Source organism: Xenopus laevis, chromosome 6S, assembly GCF_017654675.1.
Source record: "Xenopus laevis strain J_2021 chromosome 6S, Xenopus_laevis_v10.1, whole genome shotgun sequence".
In the NCBI taxonomy this organism is placed as follows: Eukaryota; Metazoa; Chordata; class Amphibia; order Anura; family Pipidae; genus Xenopus; species Xenopus laevis.
In genome coordinates this window covers 29981824-30009739 of record NC_054382.1, presented here as the reverse complement: position 1 = coordinate 30009739, position 27916 = coordinate 29981824, and the positions used below count along the sequence as shown (strand labels likewise).

At 39.2% G+C, this 27916-nt stretch overlaps 1 protein-coding gene across 1 annotated transcript; it reads left to right on the top strand.

Moving 5' to 3' along the window:
- The first annotated feature begins 53 nt into the window (after positions 1-53).
- Positions 54-25837, top strand: ankmy2.S (ankyrin repeat and MYND domain containing 2 S homeolog). The gene is made up of 10 exons (XM_018269210.2): positions 54-482; positions 8714-8778; positions 11939-12077; positions 15234-15332; positions 17754-17914; positions 19513-19727; positions 21078-21213; positions 23113-23241; positions 24787-24928; positions 25353-25837. Exons 1-10 carry the CDS (start codon positions 419-421, stop codon positions 25550-25552), a joined length of 1350 nt encoding a protein of 449 aa, XP_018124699.1. The 5' UTR covers positions 54-418; the 3' UTR covers positions 25553-25837.
- Positions 25838-27916: the final 2079 nt, after the last annotated feature.

Genomic DNA, 27916 nt, shown 5'->3' with positions numbered 1-27916 from the left:
TGGAACGAACCAACGCCGCGCAGTGATAGGGGGAAGCATTTTGAAATATCAGTTCCTTTCATGGTTAGACGTGCTGTGTTCCACTCAGAATATTGCTGGTGGGCAATGCACAAGTTTAACTTTTGTATCAGTCCTACAAATTGTCTCGCATGTGTTGCAGAGATAAAATAGTGGATTTTACTTAGGGGGTGTGGAGTGGTTTCTGCCAGGAAGCAGGAGCAGTGCTGTTGCCAGGAGTTGTGATGGTGGAAGCTGTGAGAGGGTCTGTGAATAGATGGTTGTAGCTAGTTCCGAGTGGGATTTCAGGGTTGTGAGAAGGTCTCACTGCAGTGTCTGAGTGGAGGCTCAGTGTTACCTGATCGCACTCCGCTCCCTAGAACCCTCGTGGTAGTGCTGTGTGTGGTGTGGAGGCTGCGGCATGGCTCCCAGGAAAGGAGAGCTGACTGAGGACGAGAGGCTGCTGCTCACTCACATCTCCCAAGGTGGGTAACAACTCTGGCTTGCTTGGCTGTGCAACAGGTTAAGGGAAATCAAATGGATGTCTTGTTAGAGATTGGGCCCTACACGGATGATCAGTGGGCATGGAGGGCATGTGTAATGCAGGGAATATACTGTACATGAGGGAGATATCCACCCTGCAGCCCTCCAGCTGCCCACTTCTACTTATGGGGAAGCTGTGGTTGTTTCAGCTCTTCCAGCAGCCACATCCCTAACATAACTTTATAGTGTGTGTTTAGTGGGAAACATGGAATCCATTTTCTACAACTGACCAGTCATACAACCCCCAGTAAACATCACACACACAACATATCAATAATTACAATGAGTAACAATAGCAGATTACCAGGTTAGACTGTGGTTAGGAGAGAATGATATTAATATTTTATAGTTTTAGTTTTATAGTTGCTTTCTGATTCCTCCTCCTGTCTAATTACTTTGCATTGTTGTTAGGGTCAGTGATGCAGGACACCAGGTAGGGATTTACACTGTAAACTGCCATGGACAAAACTGCCATAATGAGAACTCGAATTACAAAGATGTATTGCAAAGCATTATACAATGCTTCCTACTAAAAGTCTATTTGAACTTTGAACTTCCCCTTTAAGCGCAGGTGGCTCTTTTCAGTTGCTGAGCCGCTCATTAACTGGCTATTGATTAGGTAAGACACTTTCTAAACACTGGTAGCCACCAAGGCCCCTATATTCTCAATTATTGATGTAATAAAAGTTGTTCTATTTGCATGCACTAGCGCTAGTAAACCATAGTAAAAAAATTGGCAAGTAGCATTTTCTGGGCACTTGGGCACAGTGTTGGATTGGTTAATAGTGGTGCAAATGCTATATTTTTTTTTAATTCACTGTATATAATACCCTTATTCATCTGGGCCTCACATGCCTATTCTTGTCGTCAACTCCCAACCAGTACTCATGTGAAATAACACTCCTGAAATGAAGATTAAGGTTACAGGGGCCTGCAAAAATTAACTTTTTATCTTATTATAGTGGAGAAAATTCTTGAGGACGGAACCAAATAATTATTATTTTATTATTAACATGTATTTATATAGCGCCAACATATTGCGTAGCACTGTAAAGTAACTGTGATTATACAACTACATCACATGAATTACATACATAGAATATATGGAGTAACAAACATCACAATCAATACAGGTACAAAGAGGTGAGGAAGGCCCTATGCATAGGCATACAGTCTAAAGGGAAGGGAGTAATACACAAGGTGTGGGAGTGGGCAAGATCGAAGTAAGTGGGTGAGAAATGTGGTGTTGTATGTGGTGTTGCGTTTGGTAGTTAAGCAGAGTGAGGGTAGGCTTCTCGAAAGAAGTGCGTTTTCAGAGATTTTTTGAAAGCAGAAAGGTTGGGAGAAAGTCGGACAGATCGTGGGAGAGCGTTCCAGAGGAGGGGTGCAGCCCTTCCAAAGTCTTGAATGCGAGCATGTGAGGAGGTAATGAGAGAAGAGTTGAGTAGCAGGTCAGTAGAGGAGCGTAGTAAGCGAGTGGGTGAGTATATAGAGATGAGTTCAGAGATGTAGGGTGGAGCAGAGTTGTGAAGTGCTTTGAAAGTCAGTGTCATTAATTTGAATTTGATTCTGAAAGGTAACGGAAGCCAGTGCAGGGATTGACAGAATGGCGAGGCAGAGGAGGAGCGGTTGCTGAGGTGTATGAGCCTCGCAGCAGTGTTCATTATGGACTGGAGAGGTGACAGTCTCTGGAGGGGGAGGCCAATTAAAAGAGAGTTACAGTAGTCTAGACGCGATATGATGAGAGAGTGAATAAGAATTTTGGCAGCGTCTTGGGTGATAAATGATCGTATTTTGGATATGTTCCTTAGGTGGAAGTGACATGATTTAATAAGTGACTGGATATGAGGAGTGAATAACAGGGCAGAATCTAGGATAACCCCAAGGCACCGGGCCTGGGGAGAGGGGGTGATAGTGGAATTGTTAACTATGATGGATACTTCGGGGATGCTACTGGTGTTTCTTGGAGGAAAGAGAACCATTTCAGTTTTAGAGAGGTTTAATTTAAGGTAGCGTTGCGACATCCAGGTAGAGATAGCGGACAGGCAGGAGGAGACGCGAGTTAGGAGTTCTGGGTTGAGATCAGGAGATGAGAGATGGATCTGAGTATCGTCAGCATAGAGGTGGTAGTGGAAACCATACGAATTTATTAATTTGCCAAGGGAGTATAATGCAGTGCTTTTGTTTTACAAATGTGGTATGAAATACTTTTCTCTTTTTTTTTACTAATTTCAGTGCAAATTAATAGGAGATGGGCATGTTGTCCATGTTGAATTAAATTCTGTTTAAAGGTCTAACTGGATCTTGATCCTTGGCAGGCCCTTGTGCTGCCGACTCTCTGCAGTCCTACATTTGCTCTGCCTATTATTACTGCGGTCTACCTACAGTGCCCTCAATAATTTTTGGGAAAAGGACACAGTTTTCTTTGATTTTAAATTTTACACTGAGGAGCAGAAGGATAAATCAAACCATTCAGATGTGATTAAAGTGCGCATTCCAGACTTCAAAATGATTTGCATACATTTTCAGTTTCACAATATACAAATTACAACACTTTTTATAAATAATGTTTGGGCCGATTGGCTTCACGTGTGTTTGTTATTACTCATGTGTGTTGTATTGCTTCATTGGTACATGGATAAAATGCCTAGGCTTGATTCTACCATTTGGAGACTGTTCTGTAGTTGCCTTTGTTCAATATGAGAAAAGCTGTGCCAACTATAGTCAAGGAAGCTACTATGAGGCCGAAAAACAAGAATTTAACCATGAGACATTGTACAGCATGCTGTACTTCAAAATAAGCACTACAGTTTATCCCCGTGCCATGCTTTAGGATGGTTGAAGCTTGGCAAAATGTTATAACCATGTAATGCTTTTGTTGCAAACTCCAGTTATTTATACAAATATGCAACAAGACATAAATAAGGGATTCTTAAATGTGTTGTTTACCTTCCAACACTTTTTTCAGTTCAGTTGCTTTCAGACAGTTCACCAGAAATAGGCTTTTTTCAATTATTATTTTCTACTGTGACAGTTTTCTAATACTGAAGTTGGCTTTTTAATCTTCTAAAGTCTTTCTGAAGCAGCTTTGGCGGGGGGGGGGGGGTCACGTACTCGATAGCTGTTTTAAATTGATCCATTAGCTGACTCATTTCTTATCTTTGGCTGAGCAGAATCCATGCGTTTTATTATAAAATTGATGCATTAGTTGCTAATTTTCTACATATCAAATAAATGTAGCAAGTTGTAACAGTTCACAATCTGTACCTGGATTACTGAGTTGAGACTGAAACACCAGAGGGAGCTTTTAGTGTGTTCTAGAATGGCTAATTCTAAACAACTTTTCAGCTGGCCTTCATTATTTATTTTTTTATAGATTTTTTTTAATTATTTGCCTTCGTCTTTGGACTATTTCCAGCTTTCAAATGGGGGTCACTGACCCTATCTTAAAAACAAATGCTCTGTCCAGCTGCAAATGTATAGCTATTGCTACTTTTTTATTACTCCTCTTTCTATTCAGGGCATCTCCTATTCATATTCCAGTCCCTTATTCAAATCAATGCATGGTTGGTAGTAGGGATGCACCGAATCCACTATTTTGGATTCGGCCAAACCCCTGAATCCTTCATCAAAGATTCGGCCGAATACCAAACCGAATCCAAACCCTAACTTGCATATGCAAATTAGGGGCAGATAGGGGAAAACATTTTTACTTCCTTGTTTTGTGATTAAAAAGTCACGCAATTTCTCTTCCCGTCCCTAATTTGCATATGCAAATTATGAATCGGTTCGGCCGGGCAGAAGGATTCAGCCGAATCCGAATCCTGCTGAAAAAGGTCAAATCCATCCCCCCCTTTATGTTGGTTTGTAATCTGCCACTTTTTTTCTTATAAAATTTGCTATAAATAAAGAATTTATAAAAAAAAAAAAAAAAAAGGCCAAATCCTGTCCGAATCCCAAACCAAATCCTGGATTCAGTGCATCCCTAGTTGCTAGGGTAAGTTGGACCCTAGCAGCCAGATTGCTGATGTTGCAAACTGCAGAGCTGCTGAGTAAAAAGCTAAATTACTCAAAAACCACAAATAATAAAAAATTAAAACCAATTGTGAATTGTCTCAGAATATCAATCTCTACACCATACTAAGTTTTTATTTATTTACAGCCCCTTTAAACTTACGTTTTGGAAAACTGGTTAACAAATGTTTGGAAGGCGAGCAGCCCCTTTAATGTATGCTGATGAGGGAGCTGTTGCTTTGGTCACTAAGGTACAACAACATCTTCCCCTATAATAGACATTAAATGAGGCTACCAGTCCGTTCTAAATCATATTTTGGCTCAAAAAGCTGATTTCATGACTTAGTTTGGGTCCCCTGAGTGAAAGGTTAACACTGGAATAGAGGGGCAATCTTCTCTTTGACTACTCCAATCTAAATTGCCTGCAGAATACAGTTGTGCTAGAGACAAAAATTACGCATTTTCATCAGCATCATTCCAAGCGTGTCTATGTAAAGTTAATTACTGGCAAGTTATGTATAATCAAATACTGTATCTGTACTGGAACAGTCACTTTTCAGATGATATACAGCATGGGATAGATGCTCATAGATAACACACCTAGGGGCAAATTCACTAACTTACGTCCATTCGCCTGATGTTAGATTGTAGTTCAACTTCGCACTCTATCTCCTTTGCGAATTTACACCAGCGTTAGTCACTTTGCCCTTTAGTAAATTTGCCCCCTAGAGTGAGAGGAGCAGGGAGGAAGAATATTAATCTTACAAACCAAAGCAGTTAACCAGTGTCTATGAAATACAAGTTTTAAGGGGACTTTCCCCTTTAATTTAAATTTGTTTTATGTTCTAGATGAGCCTAATTTGAGCAGATTTTCAATTCTATGAAGAGTGAGGTTTGATATAAGTGAGTTGTTTGTATTGCACTAGATAGAATAAAAGGCCAGCTTGAGGGCAATGAATCAAACCTTATGTAACGGATATGAAATCTTTATTTTGTGCTAAGCTGCACTAGACATAATTAAAAAGATAATCTGCGGTTATTGTAACAAGAGCAGAAGGGAGATAAGCCACCCCTGTGTAATGATATAGATTAGAAGATGGCAAATTCAGACTGCCTCTCTCTTGGCTAATCTTCTTCTAGGTTAACTCTTGGGAGTTTAAATGAAGAATTGCTTATCTCTTATGTGCTTTCTATGGCTGCCAAGGCTTGGAAATGCACAACAGAGTCCTGGACTGAAAATTAAAATAGGCCCTGGCGTTTCAAGTACACAGAGGCCCAAACAGCCCCCACCAGCCCACTAAATACTGACTTTCTATGGCACCTTTTGCCAGAACTCACAGATTTTATTACGGAAACATCCGTAATAAAAAGTATCAAAAACAATACATTTTTAGCCTTACAGAGCATTTGTGTGGTGTTCATACAAATGGTATATAGATGTCACTGTGCTCAGACTTATACTGTGCATACTTCCTGATAGCTTTAAAGTGAAAGTTACTGTTGTGTAATGGCTGCATGAGTCTCTGCTCATAAAGCACTGTTATACTCTACTCATCCTCGGCTAACCAAAACATAACAATTTGTTTTTTGATGGGGTCAGTGACTCCCATTTGAAAGCTGGAAAGAGTCAGAAGAAGAAGGCAAAAAATTTAGAATCTATAAAAAATAAATAACGAAGACCAATTGAAAAGTTGCTTAGAATTGGACATTCTATAACATACTAAAAGTTAACTTAAAGGTGAACTACCCCTTTAAAACCAATCAGAAAGTTAATCCTATTTATTTTGATCATACTTTTTCCAGGGTACTAGAGTTATTCCCTGGGTCATGTTTAGACAATTATGCCTTCTATAATAACATGGAAACTGCGCCTTTGTTATACAACGTAATAATTGAATCAAAAATGTAGTTAATACAAATATTATGCAGTACAGTTATAAATGTTAAAATTTCGCACCAATATGGTCTTTGTAAAATCGATCTTACTCCCATATATTTCCTCACCCATGGGAACCATAGCTATGAATATACGTATAGATACCCTAGAAGTACTGAACTCCATAGGGTTTAAGTATAAAATGTGACGTCAGACTCCTAATTGAACCCCAAAGGCAAACGTGTTTGTAAATGAAAAATCCAGTATACCTCCCTCCTTGCCAGAAGGCTCATATAGTCGCCTCCTCTAACTCCTAGTTTCACTCTTACTATCCCTTGGTTGAGAAGTAGGTGGTGTCCCCACCACTACACTGAGCAGTGTCTAGTAATATTGCTCTTCTCAGTTGCATGTGGATTTCTAATTTGACTCAAATGTTCTTTTCTACTTTGTGCAACCTACATATTGCTTGCCACACTTCAAACACGTCATCAAATATATCGCGTGTGGAAACATGTAACATGGAAACATGAAACATGTAACCCTTACACACAAGGTAGTGCTCAACTGCAGAAAAAATACTTTATAAAAATACTGTAAACTATTTACCACAGACAGGACCGCCATCAGAAATCGCAGGGCCCCATACGACAAAATTTCCTGGGCCCCCTGGGCTGCGCCCACCGCAAGCCCCACCTACAGGTCCGCCCCCCATTAAAAAACATTTGTGGCCAGGGCCCCCCCATTAAAAAATATTGGTGGCTAGGACCCCACATGAGAAAAAAAAATTGATGGGCTAAATTGGTGGCCAGGGCCCCTTAAACGTCCATGCCTTCCCGAAGTCTGCAGCTCTCAGAAAGATGGGGGGCCCGGCTAATCAAGTAAGTGTGGCATGGCCGGGCCCCCCTTATCCTCATAGCCCCCTACAACTCTCCCCCCTGTCCCCCCCCCCATGGCGGCCCTGACCACAGACCTCAAAGAGAGATGTGGATTAGTGATCTGTGGGCCGACCCGATACCCGCAGGTTTGGATCGACCTCGCAGTGCTCCTCGCTGGTGGCCTCCTTCAACTGCCCGCATCCGACTTCCGGGTTCCTGTTTTATACTCTTGCTTCTGCTCGCCTGCCCCTTTTGTGACGTCCCTGGCAGGGCGGGTCGGCGCCGGTCTATAAAAGGACCCCCGGAAGCGGGTCGGGTGCAGGTCAGGGAAACCCTGACCTGCATATCACTAGTGTGGATACACTCAGTTACCGCTGTTCTTATCCCCCCCTTATAATTATGGATGATTCGGTTCAGGTTTCGGCCTTTTTCAGCAGGGTTCAGATTCCACCGAATCCTTGAACATGGCCGAACCAAATCCTAATTTGCATATGAAAATTAGGTGTGGGGAGGGAAATCACGTGACTTTTTGTCACAAAACAAGGACTTAAAAAATATTTTCCCCACCTTTTCCTTCCCTGACCCTAATTTGCATATACAAATTAAGATTTGGTTTGGTATTCTGTCAAATCTTACACAAAGGATTCTGGGATTCGGCCAAATCCAAAAAGTGGATTTGTTGCATCTCTACTTATAATGAAAGGAGTGCTATTGCTAGTAATATTGTATATGCCCAAATGTCATCTCAAAACCATTATCATGTCAAAAAAGTGGACTTGTAGTTTTTTTTTATAATCTAAAACCTGTATCTGGTGATCATGCATCTACAAATATCTTTTATCTATAAAATGTCCTATTTCTATGTGGATTCTTTTGCTGGTGGACAATAAAATGAGGTTTATTCCTGTGAATAGCTACTGTGCGTGTGTGTTTGGGAACTTTGTCCAATCTCTTAATAGGGATTATTTGAACCTAATATGTATATGTATAACTTTGAATTATTTGTCTTATTTTGCTGAGTCTCCAGCTTTCAGATGGGGTCACTGATTCCATCTAAAATAATCTTTGCAAGGCTACAAATGTATTGTTGTTGCTACTTTTTAATTACTCCCTTTTTCTATTCAGGCCCTCTCCTATTCATATTCCAACCTCTCCTACAAATCAGTGCATGGTTGCTAGGTTGCTAAAATAAAAAGCTAAATAACCCAATAAACACAAATAATACAAAATGAAAACCCATTGCAAATTGTCTCAAAATAGCACACACTACGTCATACTAAAAATTAAGTTAAAGGTGGATAACCGGTTTAAAGGTAAATTGAATATACACAATATTTTTTTCCTGTACACTGTTTGATATGTTAAGTCTGCCATCTTTAACTGCTTTTTATATTGCTATAATCAACAGGGAACATTCAGGAAACTCGAAGGCTATTAGGAAGCAAGGATGTCCGTGTTAACTGTTTGGATGAGGTACGTGATATTGCTATAGTTGCTATTAAAATACACAGTGCAGAACTTATTACCTTATATAAAGTAGTCTTATGTTTTCCATATTTACAGTATATATAGTGAGCCATGTACAGAATAATCTGTGTTATTAAAACTCAGAACGTATTATTCTGACGCCATATTTTTATTGTTCATGTCCTAAATGGTTACTTTGCACTCTGCACACAAACAGAGAATCTGTCCAGGCATGTAGTTCATGACCCAAGCCGTAGGCTAAAAATTATACCAGAAAAAGACATTTTATTTCCGCTCCAGACTCCAATACCCTTCAATAAAGATAAGCCTCTGAAATAAACGAACTGCTGAACAGGAAACCGCTATTCACATTTTTGGATCAAACAGTGATATCTCAAAGTAAATATCAGTATTTGATTTCGGTCGGGTTGTTTAGTATTAACCCCATTGCACTTCAGTCTTCCCTCTTTTCTGCATTTGAGCAGATCCTTTGGCGTAACCCTTCATTACATCTCCATACATCACTAATTAATTACAGTTGTCCGTTTATGGCACTGCAGCCATTATATGTACAAATTTGCATTAAAGGGCATGGCATACAGGGTGTTTTGTTTCCCCTGTGAATTGTGGTCACAGGTGGATGACAAAACACCTGGAAATACCAGGTAAGTGATGTAGAATACAATAGTTTTACTACTTATGGTGAACTAAAAACAAATATGGCTATAAATGCCAAGTTTTATATTCTGAGCTTATTGTACCAACCTAAAGGTTCAGCATCGCTATAACAGTGATGATCCAGACAATCAAAGTTATGGCAGGAGTTTCCCATTTTGGATTTTATTGTGTTTGTGTTGGTGACATTGCACATGCTCAGTGTGCTCTGGGCATCTGCTGAGAAGCTAAACTTCAGGGTTGTCGCTCTCCACACACCTGTAGAGTGAGGTAGAGACTTTATTATGCTTCATTCATAATACACAAGATGGTGAGTGCATGGGGAGATCTCCACATACCACCTGCTTATGAACAGGGCTCCTTTGCAGAGCACATCTAGTAGCTGCTTATGGTACATTTAAGGGGGAAACCTGTTTGCTCTTGTATTGCTCCAGCTCAAAAGACCTGTAACAATTACATTTAATTTAAATGTATTTATTTATGGTGGTAATTCTGTCGAAAATAAATCCTGCTTGTTGTTTATAGCATGCTTGCCACTTTAAATCAGACAATTCCAGCTTCTCTTTTCACACAACCAAATCTATAGTCAAATATCCTCAAGTGATGAATGAATGTTGACTCCCCTCATATGTTTTCATTGATTGGTTTACTAAATAATTTAAAATTGTTTTCTCCGGTGAAGAGTGTCATGCTTCTCTTCTGTAAACCCTCTATTTTTTATTCTGCTCGCTTCTGGTACAACTTGATCTTTATGGCTAGGATTTCTAAAGAAGTTTATTGCTTACTGACTTTATCGCACCATAAAAGCTGCATCTAATGTTACAGTCCATATAATCCTAAAGTCTAATCGAATCCATCAGAAAACGCACAGCTAATATTAATGACACATTTCGGTTCTACGGAAGATATTCCAGTGATCCCCCAAGCCATTGTTAGCACGGTTTAAATCTGGCTTTCTAAACTGAAGTTCTTTTTTTTCAATATTTAAGATCGAATGAATAAGCAGTATTTAGATTTTTTAGAATGTACTTTTGATTTTTTACATAAAAAGTTTTGTATTTTAAAACGTGTAACTTAATAAGATATTGTACCTCTTCTAAAGCCAAATGATTGGTACATGATATATTTTTCCCATCTATAAGAACTTTAATGACTGCCAGGAAATTGAATTAAGAAAATGGCAGATACATGGTAGAATGCATTTGAGCAGTTTGAGCACAATGGGGTCTTAGAGCTTAGCAGCAGAGCTCCACATTTTAAATCTTAAAGGGATACTATCATGGGAAAACATGTTTTTTTCAAAATGAATCAGTTAATAGTGCTGCTCCTGCACTGAAATCCATTTTTCAAAAGAGCAAACAGATTTTTGCTATATTCAATTTTGAAATCTGACATTGGGCTAGACATTTTGTCAGTTTCCCAGTTGCCCCCAGTCATGTGACTTGTGGTCTGATAAACTTCAATCACTCTTTACTGCTGTACTGCAAGTTGGAGTGATTTCACCGCCTCCCTCCCCCCCCCCCCAGGAGCCTAACAACAGAACAATGGGAAGGTAACGAGATAGCAGCTCCCTAACACAAGATAACATTTCTCTGCAAGATCTAAGAACAGCATTTAATAGTAAAAACCAAGTCCCACTAAAGCTGGCCATAGACGCAAAGATCTCATTCGTACGATTTTCGGAACATGTCTGGAGAGTCCCGACATTTTTTGTCCGGCGGAGAACGGTCGATCGGACAGGTTAGAAAATTTCTGTCGGCTGTGGGTAATATCTCTGCATGTAATGCCGATCGTACGATTTTCAGTGGGAGACTCACTAGCTTTGTCTATCGTACGATTGCTGTCAGGGGCAGAACATCGGCTGATCTCTTCTTTAGCTACTTTATTTGGTCGGAATGGTAAGACTGATCTGAATGGTTAGTGGCAGGCCGGGAGATGGGAAAGTCCGATCGTACATTGATTCGTACGATCGGATCTTTGCGTCTGTGGCCAGCTTAAGACTGATTAAGCTGGGAAACTGACAAAATGTCTAGCCCCATGTCAGATTTCAAAATTGAATATAAAATAATCTGTTTGCTCTTTTGAGAAATGTATTTCCGTGCAGAATTCTGCTGGAGCAGCACTATTAACTGATGTGTTTTGGAAAAAAACATGTTTTTCCATGACAGTATCCCAGTTTGAAAAATTGTTAAAGTGATTGTGACACCTCTAGTTTTGTGCTTCGATTTCTACTTTGATGGCAATAATAACTATTAATCACAAAATTACCGATGTAAACCAACACATTTGTAAAATATAATGTTTAAAACCCCCCCCCCCCAAAAAAAAACGTTCTCATATGGAGAAGGATACTACTTCCTGTAGGGGGCAGGTACTACTGCTTTCAGCCTTTCTTATGTCACACCCACTCCTGCAAATAATAAAGGCCATGTTAAGTAAGAAGATCACAAATAAGTGAAATAAAAGTGAGGTTCCTTCTTTTTCTTTGCAGCACGGAATGACTCCTCTTATGCATGCAGCCTACAAAGGAAAGGTGGATATGTGCAAACTTTTACTGCAACATGGAGCAGATGTCAACTGTAATGAACACGAGCATGGGTACACAGCATTGATGTTTGCTGGCCTTTCAGGTAAATATTCCCATAAAAATCAAGATCTAAAGATGCTTTTTGTGCTTCACCCATTGCAGTGTCTCACTCTGCTATAAATATCCTATATATTATTCATATAAAGGAATGTTTGTCATGTTAGCAAGTGTGGTTTATTATCTTGTTTCCTTCATTCAAATATAAATAAATATGCATAAGTCATTGATTTTCTTTATCAATGATGATGTGCTCAGAGTGAATAACAGTTTAAATATCCTCCCCCTATTGTGAATTTTGGCTCCCTCATGACGTCATTAGAGCTTTTACAGCTGTTTGTTTCCACAAATAAAGTTCATTAATTTTCAGTGCAAAGTGTCATTCCCATTTTCCACCATCGGGTGTCAGTGTTGTGCTCCAGTGCCAAGTCTTTCGTGTGTGTGTGTATATGCACATACAAGGATACTTTGTTCTTGATTAAAAACAATGTAACAAAAAGATGGAAATATGTTACTAAGAGATATTGGAGAACAATCACACTGTAATCAGATACTTTGTATCAACACTTCCTATGGAGCAAAAAGTACAAATCAATTTATGTAGTTGTTAACTTCAAGGAGCCTCAGGTTAAAAAGCAATTTAACTGCAGTTGCCCATTCAGTCCCCTGGGCATCACACAACCGTGTTTGTGTATCCAAAAGGCTTCTCGCCTCCGTAATCTGTTATCAAGGTCACCACCCCTAGGTGGCTTAGGTACATGATCGATTGGCATACACTTGAATGTAGATGGATCATGCCTCGCTTCATTCCAATGTTTTGCTACAGGTTGTTGTGCTATATGCTGTTTGTTTGCATCAACTTTTCTGTTCATATGGAAAGTTGCCCTAATGCTGGTCCTATGCATGTCGATCCTCTCTTTTAGTTTTGCCACAATAGATTAGGCCACACGTGCATTTGATGACATTTATTACCATTGTGGATGTGCACGTTAACCTGTGTTTGATTTCATATCTTTTGCCTGTCCTCGGATGTCTAAACTCCTTGCCCACTATTAGAAAACTTTTCCATAGACTGAAACAGAACTGTGCACAAACCCTTAAAATGAAAAAAATTTTTTTATTTTAACCCACGTTGCTTTACCTTGAATTGCAAAGCTGCATGATGTATAGTTTAAAAAAATAATGCAAATTCATTTTTTATTCTATAAAATGCTTTGGCAGAAAACAGAACTGTTCTTTATGCCAGTTACCAATTTAACAGCACCAAAGCCAACATAAGCTGCTAAAAGCGAGATGGGGAGCAACACATGCATGAGAAAAGTCCCAACTAAAGGCTGTTTGGTAGCCCATTTGTTTACGGACAGACTACAGGAGGCTCTGTTTGATAGTATGCCTGTTTTTATGCAACTAAAACTTGTCTGCAAGCTTGGAATTCAAAAATAAGTACCTGCTTTGGGGCCACTGAGATACAACATTCAAGTGGTTGGGGATCGCAGCTGTAGAGGTTCAGAACTTTTATAGATAGATGTTTCTCAGCTTTTCTCACAATGTACCAAAACTTTTGTGATGGTTTCTCTTTTGTTAAAAATTATACCTAACTTGGATTATATTGTTATTTATGTGAGATATATAACCCCCTAATCTGCCTGAAACCATGGCCACTTTTAGGTGCTTAGGTAAACCTATACATATTAGGCATAAAACTGTTCAGAGAACTCCAGGGGGTGATTTGTCTTGATACCTAATAGTATGTGGGAAATACAATGCTGCAGGGTGGAAGTTTTGAGGTGATTTTTGGAAATGTCACCAAAATCGGCAAATTTAGGAAAGGTTTGCTTTGGAGTAGACCTGCATACCCAATTTGGATTCAGGGGAACATGTACTTTCTGAAAATATGTTTTTTTTGGGATGAATGTACTTATTATATCTTTGCCCCCCCCCCCCAAATGATGTAAATGTGTTGATTTTGCAGTACCTGAAATGACAGACCATATTGGGGGTCTTCATTGTGGGGCCCCTATATGCCATGTGCGTAGGTAAACTTATACATATTGGCCATAAAACTGTTCAGAGGTTTTGCCTCAGAAACAGCATTTTTGATGTCACCCACAAGTTTTCTATTAGATTCAGGTCCGGGGATTGAGCTGGCCACTCCATACCGTCAACCTTGTTAGCGTGGAACCAAGATGTTGCTCGTTACTGGTGTGTTTGGGTCATTGTCTTGTTGAAACACCAATTTCAAGGGCATTTCTTCTTTGGCATAAGGCAATATGATATTTTGATGTATTAAAACTGATCCATGATCCCTGGTATGCGATAAATAGTCCCAACATCATAGGATGAGAAACATCCCCATATCATGATGCTTGTGGCACCATGCTTCACTGTCTTCAATGTGTACTATGGCTTGGATTCAGTGTTTGGGGCTCGTCTAACAAACTGTTTTTGTTGGATCTAGGGGCCGCAGAAAATCTTGCCTCCATCAGTCCACAAAGTTGAGCCAAAATGTTAGATGAATCTTTGCCATTTTGGCTATTCTTCTATTCATTTGAATGGTAGTTTTCCATTTTCTTCCACGTCTTTCAGGTTTTGGTTGCCATCTTAAAGCACTTGAGATCATTTTAGCTGAGAAGCCTATCATTTTCTGCACTTCTTATATGTTTTCCCCTCTCCAATCAACTTTTTAATCAAAGTATGCGGCTTGTCTGGAAAGACCCATTTTACTCAGAGAGAACTGCACTATAACCAACATGGACAACATTTACTGCCTTCCTTCCTTAAATAAGGGCCAGAATTTACACCTGTTTTTTCACAGACTGAATGAACTCACTAATTGAACTCCACACTGCTATTATGTGGAACAAGCTATTATTATTTTGAACACTGCTATTATTTGGAACAAGCCTCCATTAATTTAATCATTCAGTTACACAGAATTGGCAGCATACATGGGTCTGTTGTTTTTCTATTATTCTACTAAAACTACTAATAGTTATGTACGGACGTATATGTATGCATGTGTTCTAAACGATCCAATCAGTGATGATCAGCTTCTGTGAGCCGCAGTTGGTCTGAAGCAGAAATTCACATGGAAACAAGCGCTCATGCACTGCTAAATCTTTGATTTGCTAAAATAAAAAAACTTTGTAAATCTGAAATGAAACCAGTACTAAAATATTTTTCTTTTCTAACTGAAATACAGGGAAAAAAGAAATTGCTTGGCTGATGCTGGAAGCTGGAGCTGACACAGATGTGGTCAACTCCGTTGGGAGAACAGCTGCACAAATGGCAGCTTTTGTAGGTAAAACCTTTACTGACCGTTCAATTTACAGTCCAATTGTTTTCCTTTGCCACAGGGCATTCTTGTAATCCTACAAAAACAAGTTTGATATCCACTGTTTCTAATTATATTATGATTCACTGGAGGAATTTGCATTTTTTTGTTAGTTGAAGGCATTCATCAATTGCATTATTTGACTTTAAATAGAACACATCTAACGCCCTGCTTTTGCACTTTTTTTATTGTTTATTTTTTATTGTTCTAAAGTATTGTACCCTAGCAGAGGTTTCAGTGTGCACCTAGGGCTGCAAAGAGCACGTTCTCCACTGTGTAGCACACCGTTTTGTTTTACATCTAACCCCTGATCACATGGCATGGGAAATTCTAAAATCATGGCCACAGTGTGAAGCATTATAAGCCTAAGCCAACCATCTTTTATAATCACTTTTATGAACATATATCATTTTACATGCAGAATTAATGCTTGTAAATGAGCCTTACGAACTATGGGAGCAAGCTGGAATGATGCTGGTTGAAATGCCATGGTCCAAAGACCATACAGCCATTTAATTTAGGCTCCTCAGGTTGGATCTCTACTAACCCAAAAAAAAATCTACACCACCCTATATACTGTACTTCAAAGTTGGTATCCAATACAGAGGGAAGCTTTGCCTTAAATCAATTGGGCTCATTTATCAACACTGGGCAAATTTGCCCATGGGCAGTTACCTATAGCAACCAATAAGCGATTAGCTTTTTAAAGCCAGCTGCAAGTAGAAGAATGAATGCAGCAATCTGATTGGTTGCCATGGGTTACTGCCCATGGGCAAATTTGCCCAGCGTTGATAAATGACCCCCAATATCTCTATCTTACCTTTCCTAAAATAATAAGCAATGTGAAGATGCTGCCATTACAGCAGAAGATGCCTGAGTTGGGCCAAGTAGCTTTGACTCCTTAGGCTAGGGTGGTGATCTGTTCCCCCTTGCAGGGCAGATGCAGGTGAAATATAACAGGGTGTTGTGCTTGTGGCTACATGCAAGGGGAGTTTTTATTCAAAAGTAGACCTTCTTTACAGTTGTGCAACATCATTATTTACAATTAATTGGATTTGAACAACAGACCGACTATGAATATTTTCTGGTATTGCGCCCTTTTACCCCAAATTCTTGGGCAGGTGCATTTGTAGCCTGCCTCTAGTTCAGCTAATTTTACAGTTTATTTCAATAGACTCGCCTACATTTATCTTCAATGCCAGCTTTTAAATGAACCCTTTTATGCCTGTAGTACATAGGGGTAGACAGGTGCCTACAGAGACTTATAAATATAAAATGGCCGGAGGAAGTGACAAATGAAGAACTGTGGAAAAACACTAACCAGCTACCAATAGAAATTCAGTTAAGGAAAAAGAAGTGGGGTTGGATAGGCCGCACACTCAGGAAGGGAATCTCTAGGGATCAAGAAGAGGGGGACAGCCTCGAAAAACATGGAGAAGATCAGTAGAAGAAGAAATTAGAATGAGATCAAGAGAATAGCAACAAATAGATCTAAACGGAGAGTCTTCACGGATGCCCTATACTCCACTGGGAGTCAAAGGAATAGATGATGCACAGGGGCAACACAAGCCACACACTGAACTTCTTTTACGCTTACTTGGTTCTCCAAACTATAAACTAGGGATGCATCGAATCCACTTTTTTGGATTCGGCTGAACCCCCGAATCCTTGGCGAAAAATTCGGCCAAATACCAAACCCTAATTTGCATATGCAAATTAGGGGTGGGAAGGGTAAAACATTTTTTACTTCCTTGTTTTGTGATAAAAGTCACGTGATTTTCCCTCCCCTCTCCTAATTTGCATATGCAAATTAGGATTTGGTTCGGCTAGGCAGAAGGATTCGGCCGAATCTGAATCCTGCTTAAAAAGGCCGAATCCTAGCCAAATCCTGAACCGAATCCTGGATTCGGTGCATCCCTACTATAAACTGGGTTGGGATTAATGCTGGGAAAATGAGAACCCTTGAATAGAATCCTTTGTTGCTATCCAAGTATTCTACATAGAAACGTGCATTAAGCCCTTTGTGTCTGTGCTATGCTAATAAGACTCCAAGAAAGGGATTTATTAATACTAATACACATAAATACCATTTATTCTTTAAGCCCAACAATAAAATAACATTTGGCAATGGTTAAATAGTCATTTGGATGTATATAAATGTATATATTTGCCTTTAAATAGACACCAATGGTTTGGGATCACTCGCCTTCTATAATGAAAATTTCCTTCACTGCATAGTTACATTTTTAGAAGACTGTACTGAAAATGTTACAGAAGTTCTTCTGCAGTGTAGAAGTCATGTGGCTGCATTGATAAACATACATCATTGTAACCAACTATATAATAGGCTTTCGATAGACTTTAATTTATCATTTCTTAATGTTTTAGGCCAGCATGACTGTGTCACAGCAATCAACAATTTTTTCCCGAGAGAAAAACTGGATTATTACACCAAACCTCAAGGGTTAAATAAAGAACCTAAATTACCGGCAAAATTAGCTGGACCCTTGTACAAAGTCATCACAACCACAAATTTGCATCCTGTTAAGGTAAGGCCTCCCTCCCAACTCCCAGAATTAATTTACTACTATTGTAATATGACATATTACAATATTGTTATCCTATTTGTTCTTACATAGTGATTATACACTGATTATTTTGGGTATGGTGAACGTGGGATGTTTGGCTTAGAGTATGGCGTTCTGAAGGTAGCAAAGAGAGGAAGTTGAAGGTTAAAACTGGTTATACACATGCTGGTATTGACTTCTGATAAATCTACTCTTGACCAAGTAGAAAACTTATTGGCCCCTCTATATACCTGTCTGATTTGAGTTCAACCAGCTTAAATCCTGTTGGGTAAGGGCCACATGCATCTAATACTTCTTCTGCAAACTTATGTGATCCAATTAGCAGGTCTGCTGGTGCTAGTGTATCTCCCAGCTTTACTGTGGCATGCTAATATTGTCCTAATAATGTATGCAACAGAATAGATCAAAGGAAAAGTAACACAAAAAAATAAGTGTTTTAAAGGAATGACAATATAATGTATTATTGACTTGTACTGGTAAAACTGGTGTATTTGATTCAGAGACATTACTATAGTTTATATAAACAAGCTGCTGTGTAGCCATGGGGGCAGCCATTCAAGAACAGGATACACAGCAGATATCAGATAAGTTCTGAAGAATCCCACTGCATACCACAGAGCTTATGTGTTATCTGCTGTGTATCCTGTGCCTTTTCTCTTTTTTTCTACCTTGAATGGCTGCTGCCTATATAAACTATTATAGTCTTTCTAAAGCAAGCACACCAGTGCAGGGAAACGGTACATTACATTGTCATTCCTTTAAAACGATTTATTTTTTGTGGTGTTATTGTTCCTTTAAGTACACAGAGCTGTACACAGAGCTTCTCAGAGGCTCTCCCCCCACCAACCTTTTCTAAAATCTACCAAATGGTCATGATTATATCCATTCTGAGAGTGTACGGAAACGAGGGTTGACTGTTCATAAGCATATGTATTAATATAAATGGTCTCTACAAACCGCAAGCTATATCCTCCTCCTTTTGACTCATTACACTTTGGGTATTTTGTTCAAAATGTGCCTTCTCTACCTAAGTTTCAAGTCATCTGCAAAAGTGATATGTCATAGGCATGCTTGTATTTCACGTGACTGGCTTACAGCTAAGCTGGCCATAGATGCAAAGATCCGATCGTTCAATCGGACTTCCCCATCTCCCGACCATTGTCAGATCAATAAAGTAGTAAAAGAACAGATCAGTCGATGTTCTGCCCCTGACTGCAATCATACGAAAGTTATGTTTGACACTGAAAATTGTCTGATCGGCAATACATGCAGAGAAATTATCGGCAGCCAACGGAAATCTTTCAACCTGTCCGATCGGCCAAATGACTGATCTCCGTGGGATGAAAAATGTCGGGACTATCCACAACAGAAGCCATAGTGAATCAAAAGTGAATCAAGTCTTGAATTGAGGATTCGTACGATTGGATCTTTGCGTCTATGGGCAGCTTTAGAGTGGACTGGACTAGGAAAAGTTCTGAGAGTTATCTGGGACTTTCATTTTATTAGTGCAGATTCTTCATTTCACCTAAAAGGTTGTCCGTTGTATTTTTAACATTCAGATTGTCTATCTAATAAAAGAGAACCCCCTTTTGATGGAGACAGAAGCTTTAAAGAAGTGTTGCACCGTGTTGGATTTAATCTGTGAAAAATGCATGAAGCAAAAGGACATGAATGAAGTTTTGGCCGTGAAAATGCACTATATCAGTTGCATATTGCAAAAATGCTCTACTTTTCTCCAGGATCAGGAAGACAAACTTGATACATTTATTAAAAAGTAAGTGGTTTGTAATGCTAAATGTGTTGTGTGTGCTTAGAATTAGGGATGCACCGAATCCACTATTTTGGATTTGGCCGAACCCCCAAATCCTTTGCGAAAGATTCAGCTGAATAACGAACAGAATCTGAATCCTAATTTGCATATGCAAATTAGGGTTGGGAAGGGGAATATATTTTTTACTTCCTTGTTTTGTGACAAAAAGTCACGTGATTTCTCTCCCCACACCTAATTTGCATCTGCAAATTAGGATTCGGTTTGGCTGGGCAGAAGGATTCGGCTGAATCCGAATCCTGCTGAAAAAGGCTGAATCCTGGATTCGGTGCATCCCTACTTAGAATCTTATTGCCTTTCAAGTATAAAGGTCACAATTTTAGAACATCTAGATCCATCAAAACAGCTGCTGAAGTGGTGTCTATGGAGCAATACTGGATTTCTTCCAGAATGCTTCTGTTGTGTTACTGCAGGCATGTCCAAAGTCAGGCCCGAGGGCCAATTGTGGCCCATTTTCACATTTACACCAGCCCTCAGCTTCCATCATGAAATTAATAATAATGCGGCCCCCCAGCAATGCAATCAGGAATTGCGTAGCCATAGCAGTAATATTTGAAATGATCTGCCACTTGGTCTATACTGGATGTGTGCTGAAGGTGTTAGTAATAGACACGTACTGGCACGGAGTGACGCGCCGCTATCACATACTTCTTTAAGGCTGAAGGTGTCAACAGACATTCTGACATGCCAATACAGTAAACTAAAGACGTATGTGAGAGTGGCGCATCACTATTTGTCAGCCACCTTCAGCACACAGGCAGCTATATAGACCAAGTGGCACGCGAGTCCTTGTTTAAATGAGTTTGATGTTAATGGTTCAAAGAATGTCAGGCTGAATGGTCGCCCCCACACATTTTCATCTCACCAAATCTGTTGTATACTGCAATAGGTCACATGGACACCTGGAATTGTAGAATGTATTACTCATGGCAGTCTGACCACAGAAGCCAGTGATAGAATAGTGAATCAAGCCTTGAATATATCCTCCATGCAATGCAATGAATGATTGCTGTTATAGTTGTCAGAAGGTGGCATTGAAAGGCTTTAATGGTTCACTTACAATAATCAAAGTAAACTCCAAAAGTGCTACTTTGGTTGTTTAGGAGTCTCAAACACAGCATTTGGCACACACAGCCCTTTTCTAACAGCATAAAAGACTATTCACGATGAGTGCTCATGAATTAAGTACTTGCGTATTATAAGTATCCGCTAATGAAGCCTTTTACATTTTCAAATTAAAGGTGTACATGTTGAATATTATTGCATGCAACAATTAACGCTCTGGCCAATTTCCAGTTTATTAAAAGGCAGAGATCCAGACTGCTTCCCTGTGTTCCAGGAGAAGCTTATCCGAGAATGCATCAGGAAGTTCCCCTACTGTGAAGCAACATTACTGCAGCAGCTTGTCAGAAGCATCGCTCCAGTGGAAATTGTAAGGCATTTTTATGTTACATTTCTGGCTCACAATATTTGCCAATGTGCTGCTTTGCTACTATGTGGGATTAAATGCAAAATAATGTGGTTCTAGTTAGCTCAAGAATTTTTAGTTTGCCACACTAAAAATCTCGTGGGGGTATTCTACCTACCAATAATCGAGATTTTTCAAGCACATTTCACAGAATCACAGAAAGATGGCAGCCGAGTTCAACCCAATATTCATTAAATGGCATGTTCACACCAGAAGCCCTCTATAGAGAAAATGGACCAGTTGAACTATATACCCAATATAAATCCATTAGCATATTGACACTCCTGGGATGGGGGCACCTTGTCACAGAGGGGGTCGTTGACCCCTATAACTTGATTTTTGGCATGGTTTACATCCACAAAATAATTAGCGGCTGCTCCAGAACCTAGTGTGCATGTTCTAGGTCAGGTGATGTCCGCTCTTCCGCTCTTTCCTTCTCATGCAATGTAGCAATCCCATCCTTTTTATTGTGTACTCTGAAATTCTTCATTTACTAGCATGCAGCAAACAGCATCCTCCTGCTTTCATTTACAGTACATTTATTCAGTAATTCTTATATTGTAAAGAACATACTCGGATTCACAGATGTGGAAGCAAATGTTCATGTGTCATGTGACACTGGTACTCCACCATTGCCTTCACTTTCATATAGGGATGCACCGAATCCAGAATTCGGTTCAGGATTAGGCCTTTTTCAGCAGGATTCGGATTAGGCCGAAACCTTCTGCCTGGCCAATCTGAATCCGAAATCATAATTTGCATATGCAAATTAGGGGTGGGGAGGCTGTCTTTTTTTCACAATACAAAGAAAAAAAAACAATACAAAAAAAAAATCACACCCCTAATTTGCATATGCTAATTCGGATTCAGGGGTTCAGCCGAATCCAAAATAGTGAATTCGGTGCATCCCTACTTTCAAAGGAGCTGCACTGAAAACAGAGGTTAAACAAGATATAAAAGTAGGCAATCAAATATTTGTTTTTTATGTTGATGAAAATAAACTTGCATGTCTAGCTGGCCTTTTACTTTTTATATTTAGGTGGTTTTTAGCCTAAAGGTGAACATCCCTTTTTACTCTTTGTTTTGGAGTGGTACAAGTTTCATTCTGTTAACTAACGACCATTAGGGGGTTCAGAAGTTGTAGTCCGTCAGTTAGAGCAGTGCTTGTTCCATGCAGTGGGCTGGTTTATTGACTTGATACTTTATTTTGACTGTGGCACATGTAATAGCCCTTAGTAAAGCTGCAATAGACGCAAAGATCCGATCGTACGAATCAAGGATTCTTAAGATTTTCGGACAGTGTGTGGAGTCCTGACATTTTTCGTCCGGCGGAGATCGGTCATTTGGTTGATCAGCCAGGTTAAAAGATTTCTGTCGGCTACCGGTAATATCTCTGCATATATTGCTTATTGTATGATTTTCAGTGGGAGACTGTCACTAGTTTTGTCAGACATAACTTTCGTAAGATTGCTGTCAGGGGCAGAACGTCGGCTGATCTGTTCTTTTACTACTTAATTTGATCTGAATGGTTAGTGGCAGGTCGGGAGATGGGGAAGTCCGATCGTTTGAGGATTCGAACCTGGCGACCCTTTAAATTTAGTCTGCAGCTTGTTGCCCTGTGTGTGGCATCTTCTCTCAGGGCTGTTAGACAAATATCTTATCAAGTAGGCTTGAAAACACCTTTTGGGCAAAGACCAGTGATCCTCCTCAGTGGGTCTGTATATGCCCATATCCCCTTATCTGTTGACCTTGCCACACAAGCAGATCTATTTGTGTATGCCAGGCTTTAGGGGTTTAGGTTTAGGGTTGCACATAATTTAGATTGAGGAGGTTGTTGACTTTATTTATACTGTGTCATTTTAGGGCTCTGATCCCACTGCATTCTCAATACTTACTCAAGCTATTACTGGACAAGTGGGCTTTATCGATGCAGACTTTTGCACCACGTGTGGAGAGAAGGGAGCCACCAAGAGATGCTCCGTGTGCAAACTGGTAAGCTTAATGCAAATTATCTTTCTTTTTGCATGTTAAAGACTGATGACTGGGAAAATTGCTGTGCTTATGAGTTAGTCATCAGAATGCCAGATGTACTCTGCCCAATGCAGTCAAGCTGAAAAGAGTGGGGTTCTAAAATAGCTTGCTCATAATTTTTAGGCCAACATTACTTACTATAAAATTGCAAGTGCACCTATAAAGAACAAAGTATCCTAGTGTCATCTCCCTGTTTAACATCTATTACTTCTATATCTCTTTTATTGAAGGATCACTGCTATACTTCTCTCATGTACAGGGAGGCACAACATTCACTTGTCCTTGTCCCGCTCACGGGACAAGGACATAAACTTTCTACAACACACTGGGGCTCATTTATATAACACTTTTGCAAATTTGCACCAGGACAGTAACCCATAGCAACCAATCAGTGATTCGATTTTTCCCAGAAACTGCGAGGAAAACAATGAAAGCTAACATCTGATTGGTTGCTGAGGGTAACTGCCCATGTGCAATGGTGTATAATGAAGTACCACCATGAAGTCTTAAATGGGAAACAATGAGCTCTCCAGTATGACTCATTCTGTAGCCAGTGATTTTCATTATGTCACCATAAATGCAACAATAATTTAGTTGCAAAGTGGTTCGCTAGATAAATTTACTGAAAGAGACCAGAACTATGGAGCTCAGAACTGGTTTAAGAAAGCAGTGCAGGAGCTCGAATGGCTTCTAGGCAGCCATAACATTAAGCGACTGAACACCTGTGGGATGAATTGGTAAGTGACTACCTGCTGGTTGGCATGATCACCCCAATATCCTTTCCCAACCTCATTAATACTCTTGTGGCTGAACAGAAGCAAATAGACCAACATTGCACCAAAATTCTGCCTGAAAAGGGTGTTTAGCAGCAAATACTGTTCCATTAATATGAATTCTGTAACACCAGAAAATGAAAGTGTTTCAAAGTAATGAACATATAATGTAGTGTTGTGTTGAAGTGGTAAAACTGGTGTTTTTGCTTCAGAAACTCTTCTATAGATTATATAAAGAAGCTGTTGTGTAGCTATTCAATGCTGAAAAAGGAGAAAAGGCATAGGACACACAGCAGATAAGATATGCTCTGTAGTATACAATGGGATTCTTCAGAACTTATCTTATCTACTGTGTATCTTGTGCTTGAATGGCTACCCCCATGGCTAGACAGCAGCTTGTTTATATAAAGTACAGTTGTGTTTCTGAAGCAAACACACCAGTTTTACCAGTGCAGGCCAGCAGTACATTATATTGTCATTCACTTTTTAATTTTTTGATGTTTCTGTCCCTTTAATTTCCTTGTTTATGGAATGAGATGTTGGACAGGAGGGGGTGCTAATACTTTTTGTCATTCAGTGTAAGTTGGATTTTAATTATTTGTAATTTCTCAAAGATGGCTTTATTGCTTTGTGCATTCTGGAGCAGTCCCCCTTGGGAAGTGTAATTAAATGAAAATGCTGTAATTTAGATTGAACTTGTAATTGGTAATATGATAACTATTATCTTCTTTAGGTGATATATTGTGATCAGAACTGCCAGAAACTTCACTGGTTCACACACAAAAAAGTCTGCAAAATGCTGAAGGAGAAGAGAGAGAAGCAAGAACAGGAAGCAGCCAAAGAGAAGAGAAGACAGGAAAAGCTAGCTCAGAAAGGTACCTGTGCTGTAATGTACAAGGGCTCATGCACAGCTGAGTGTGACTTTATCATGTGCAACTACTATTTCTATTGCATATATACATACATATATATACATATATACATATACATATATATATATATATATATATATATATATATATATATATATATATATATATATATATATATATATTATATATAAATTAAACTTATAATTAATTAATAGGAATGAGGTCCCTGTCTTGAAGAGCTTACAGGCTATACAATCTATGATTGTGTTGGCAAAACCTCTTAGGGCAGAGACAAATGCTCAGATTCGGGTGAATTCTAGTTGTAACATTTGGTTATACCCCATGACTGTCTGTACTGGAAATCTCCCCATATCTACTGGACATGTTTTCATTATCTTTGTTTTTTTTTTTAATTGTGATTTGTTAGCAGAGGAAATAAAAATTGATGAACAACTTGCAGAGACGGAAGGAGCATGTAATTCCCAAACAGACGCATCCGGAGAAGCAGAATGTTCAGCCATACAAAGTGCAGCAGAAGGATTGGAGGGAAGCAAATTGGTTTCTCCTTCCTCTGAACACACTGCTGAAACTAATTTTTCTCAGACCACAAATGATACCGAGGCATAAAGGTGTTTCCATCAGCTTACAATCAATTCTGTGAAATGTTCTCTCAAGATCTGGAGGGGCAGAAACTTTAGAAAAATGTACCAGTCCGTAAAGTTTGTGGCATCCGCAAAGGCTTCTGCCGCTATATGTCTTGTGCTTGAGAGATGCATTTTGACTGCTGAGCTTGGTATGGTACTGTGAATACTTATGTGCTTAAATATTTACCATCCACGGAGTTGCAATGACACACACAGAGGTTGTGGTTAAAAAAAAAAAAAATCCCCCAGTCCAAAGATAGATATAAGCTTGTATCAGATATTTTTGGGTTCTCTCACTTAATATGCTTCCTGGTCTATATGAGCTATTGATCAATAGTCTTTGTCACCGCACCTATGTACACCTATTTTATAGGTATTTTTTAGGAAGTGACAGAACTGCTACTAACTGACATTATAAACTAAAAGTGCTATGCCGTGGCCACGTGCCCTTTATTCCCATTACTTCTATACGTTCTCTTGTGCTGCCTACAGAGTAGAGAAGTGAAGCTTTGAAGACTTAAAGGACTACAAAAGGCCAATTCACTTGGAGTGTCAATTTAAGCGCCCCCCCAGCGGATCTCGTTCCTAACCTTCGGCTGGCATTCTTTTTCACTAAAATTGATCACACAAATACTTGCCTTAGTAGACCATGGTCTCCTAAGTCTATACAGTCTATATGGTGCTCTATTGGGTCAAATTGTAGATTAAAGGAATGACTGGCACATCAAGCAGTTCCTTTCAATAAGATTCCCCTGCTATGTTTGTTATATACAATGTTTTGGTTGAATGTCCTTTAAGCAATCTATGTAACTTGTATGTAATGTTATATATAACATATACATATTAACAGAGGGGAATCTCATGCCATTACATTGCCTTGTGCTGGTCATTCATTTATATTACTGAAAAGTGCACCATCTTTAATTTTTCCTTGCATAGACCTGTGCCTGTGCATTACACCAACTTTAGTATAGTGTATATGCACCAGCCCTGAGCTACACAAGGAATCCATGGTTAAATATCTGATTCACAGGTGGGTGCCTAACAAATTAGAAACCGCCATGTATTGGCCTTTTGATGTACTTTCCCTTACTTTTCCAAAACTATAACTGCTTTGCCTGCCTACGGAAACCAAAAAGATAGCTCTGATTTCGCTTTACTATAATCAGGAGTTATATGAAGCTATTCTTTTTTTTTTTTTTCCATTAAATTACAGTGTGCCGCTACCCTTTTAGGAAAATTACTGGGGCATGAGGGACTGGAATGTGAATAAGAATAAAGCATAAAGAAATATAAGTAATAAAATGCAACAGTAACTAAAAAAAATACCTGTTTGTCAAATAGTTTGTCTGTGGGCGTCACTGACCCCACGTAAAAGCACGAAAGAGAGAAAAAGGATGATAATTAATAATAAAAAAAATCTATAATCTATATCAAAGAGTTGCTAAGGATATGATCTTCTGTAGCATACTAAAAGTCCGTGCTTATCTTCTGACCTGCAATTAACCATTCCGAATAATATAAAGTAGTAAAGAGAGCAAATCACATAATGCACATCCCATTAATTAACAGACAGTAATTGTACAAAAGTTATGTCTGACAAATAGTAGTGACAATCTCCCATTGATATCAGAATGGCAATACATGCAGAGATATTATTGTTGGCAAGATCCACAAACGATCCGAAAATCGTACAAACCTTTGTTTCATATGATGTATCTTTGCGTATCTTAAGCAAACCACATATCCTACGCTTGGCTTTCTGACTGTAGATGAACATATAGTAGTAGCACTTGCGAGGGTGTTTACGTTTTCTTACAAATGCAGTATTTCTGCAAAGTTTGCCGAAGTATGAATCTAATATGAACCAGTAAATAGATTTTCTTCTTAAAGGGACAAAGAAAGCCCTATTCACTGGGGGTGCCACATTGTTAGGCACAGCTTCACACTGAAATGTATTGGTTGCAGGAGCAAAGGACTGAAGCTGATTGAGCAATTACAGCAATAACGACTTTCATTGCATATAGGGAAACCTCCAAATCTTTCCTTTTTAGAGAGGCAGGAATGGGATATTGTTTTTATTTGAACATTTATAAGGTCGCCCCAAAATTATTTTGTTGGCCATAGTCCAGAAGGCAGTAGTGTAACTCCTATTTTTAAAAGGGTTTTGTTCCAACTAGGGATGCACCGAATCCAGGATTTGGTTTTGTAACAAAACAAGGAAGTAAATGTTTTCCCCTTCCAACCCCTAATTTGCATATGCAAATTAAAATTTGGTTCGGTATTCGGCCAAATCTTTCAAGAAGGATTCGGGGGTTACGGCCGAATCCAAAATAGTGGATTCGGT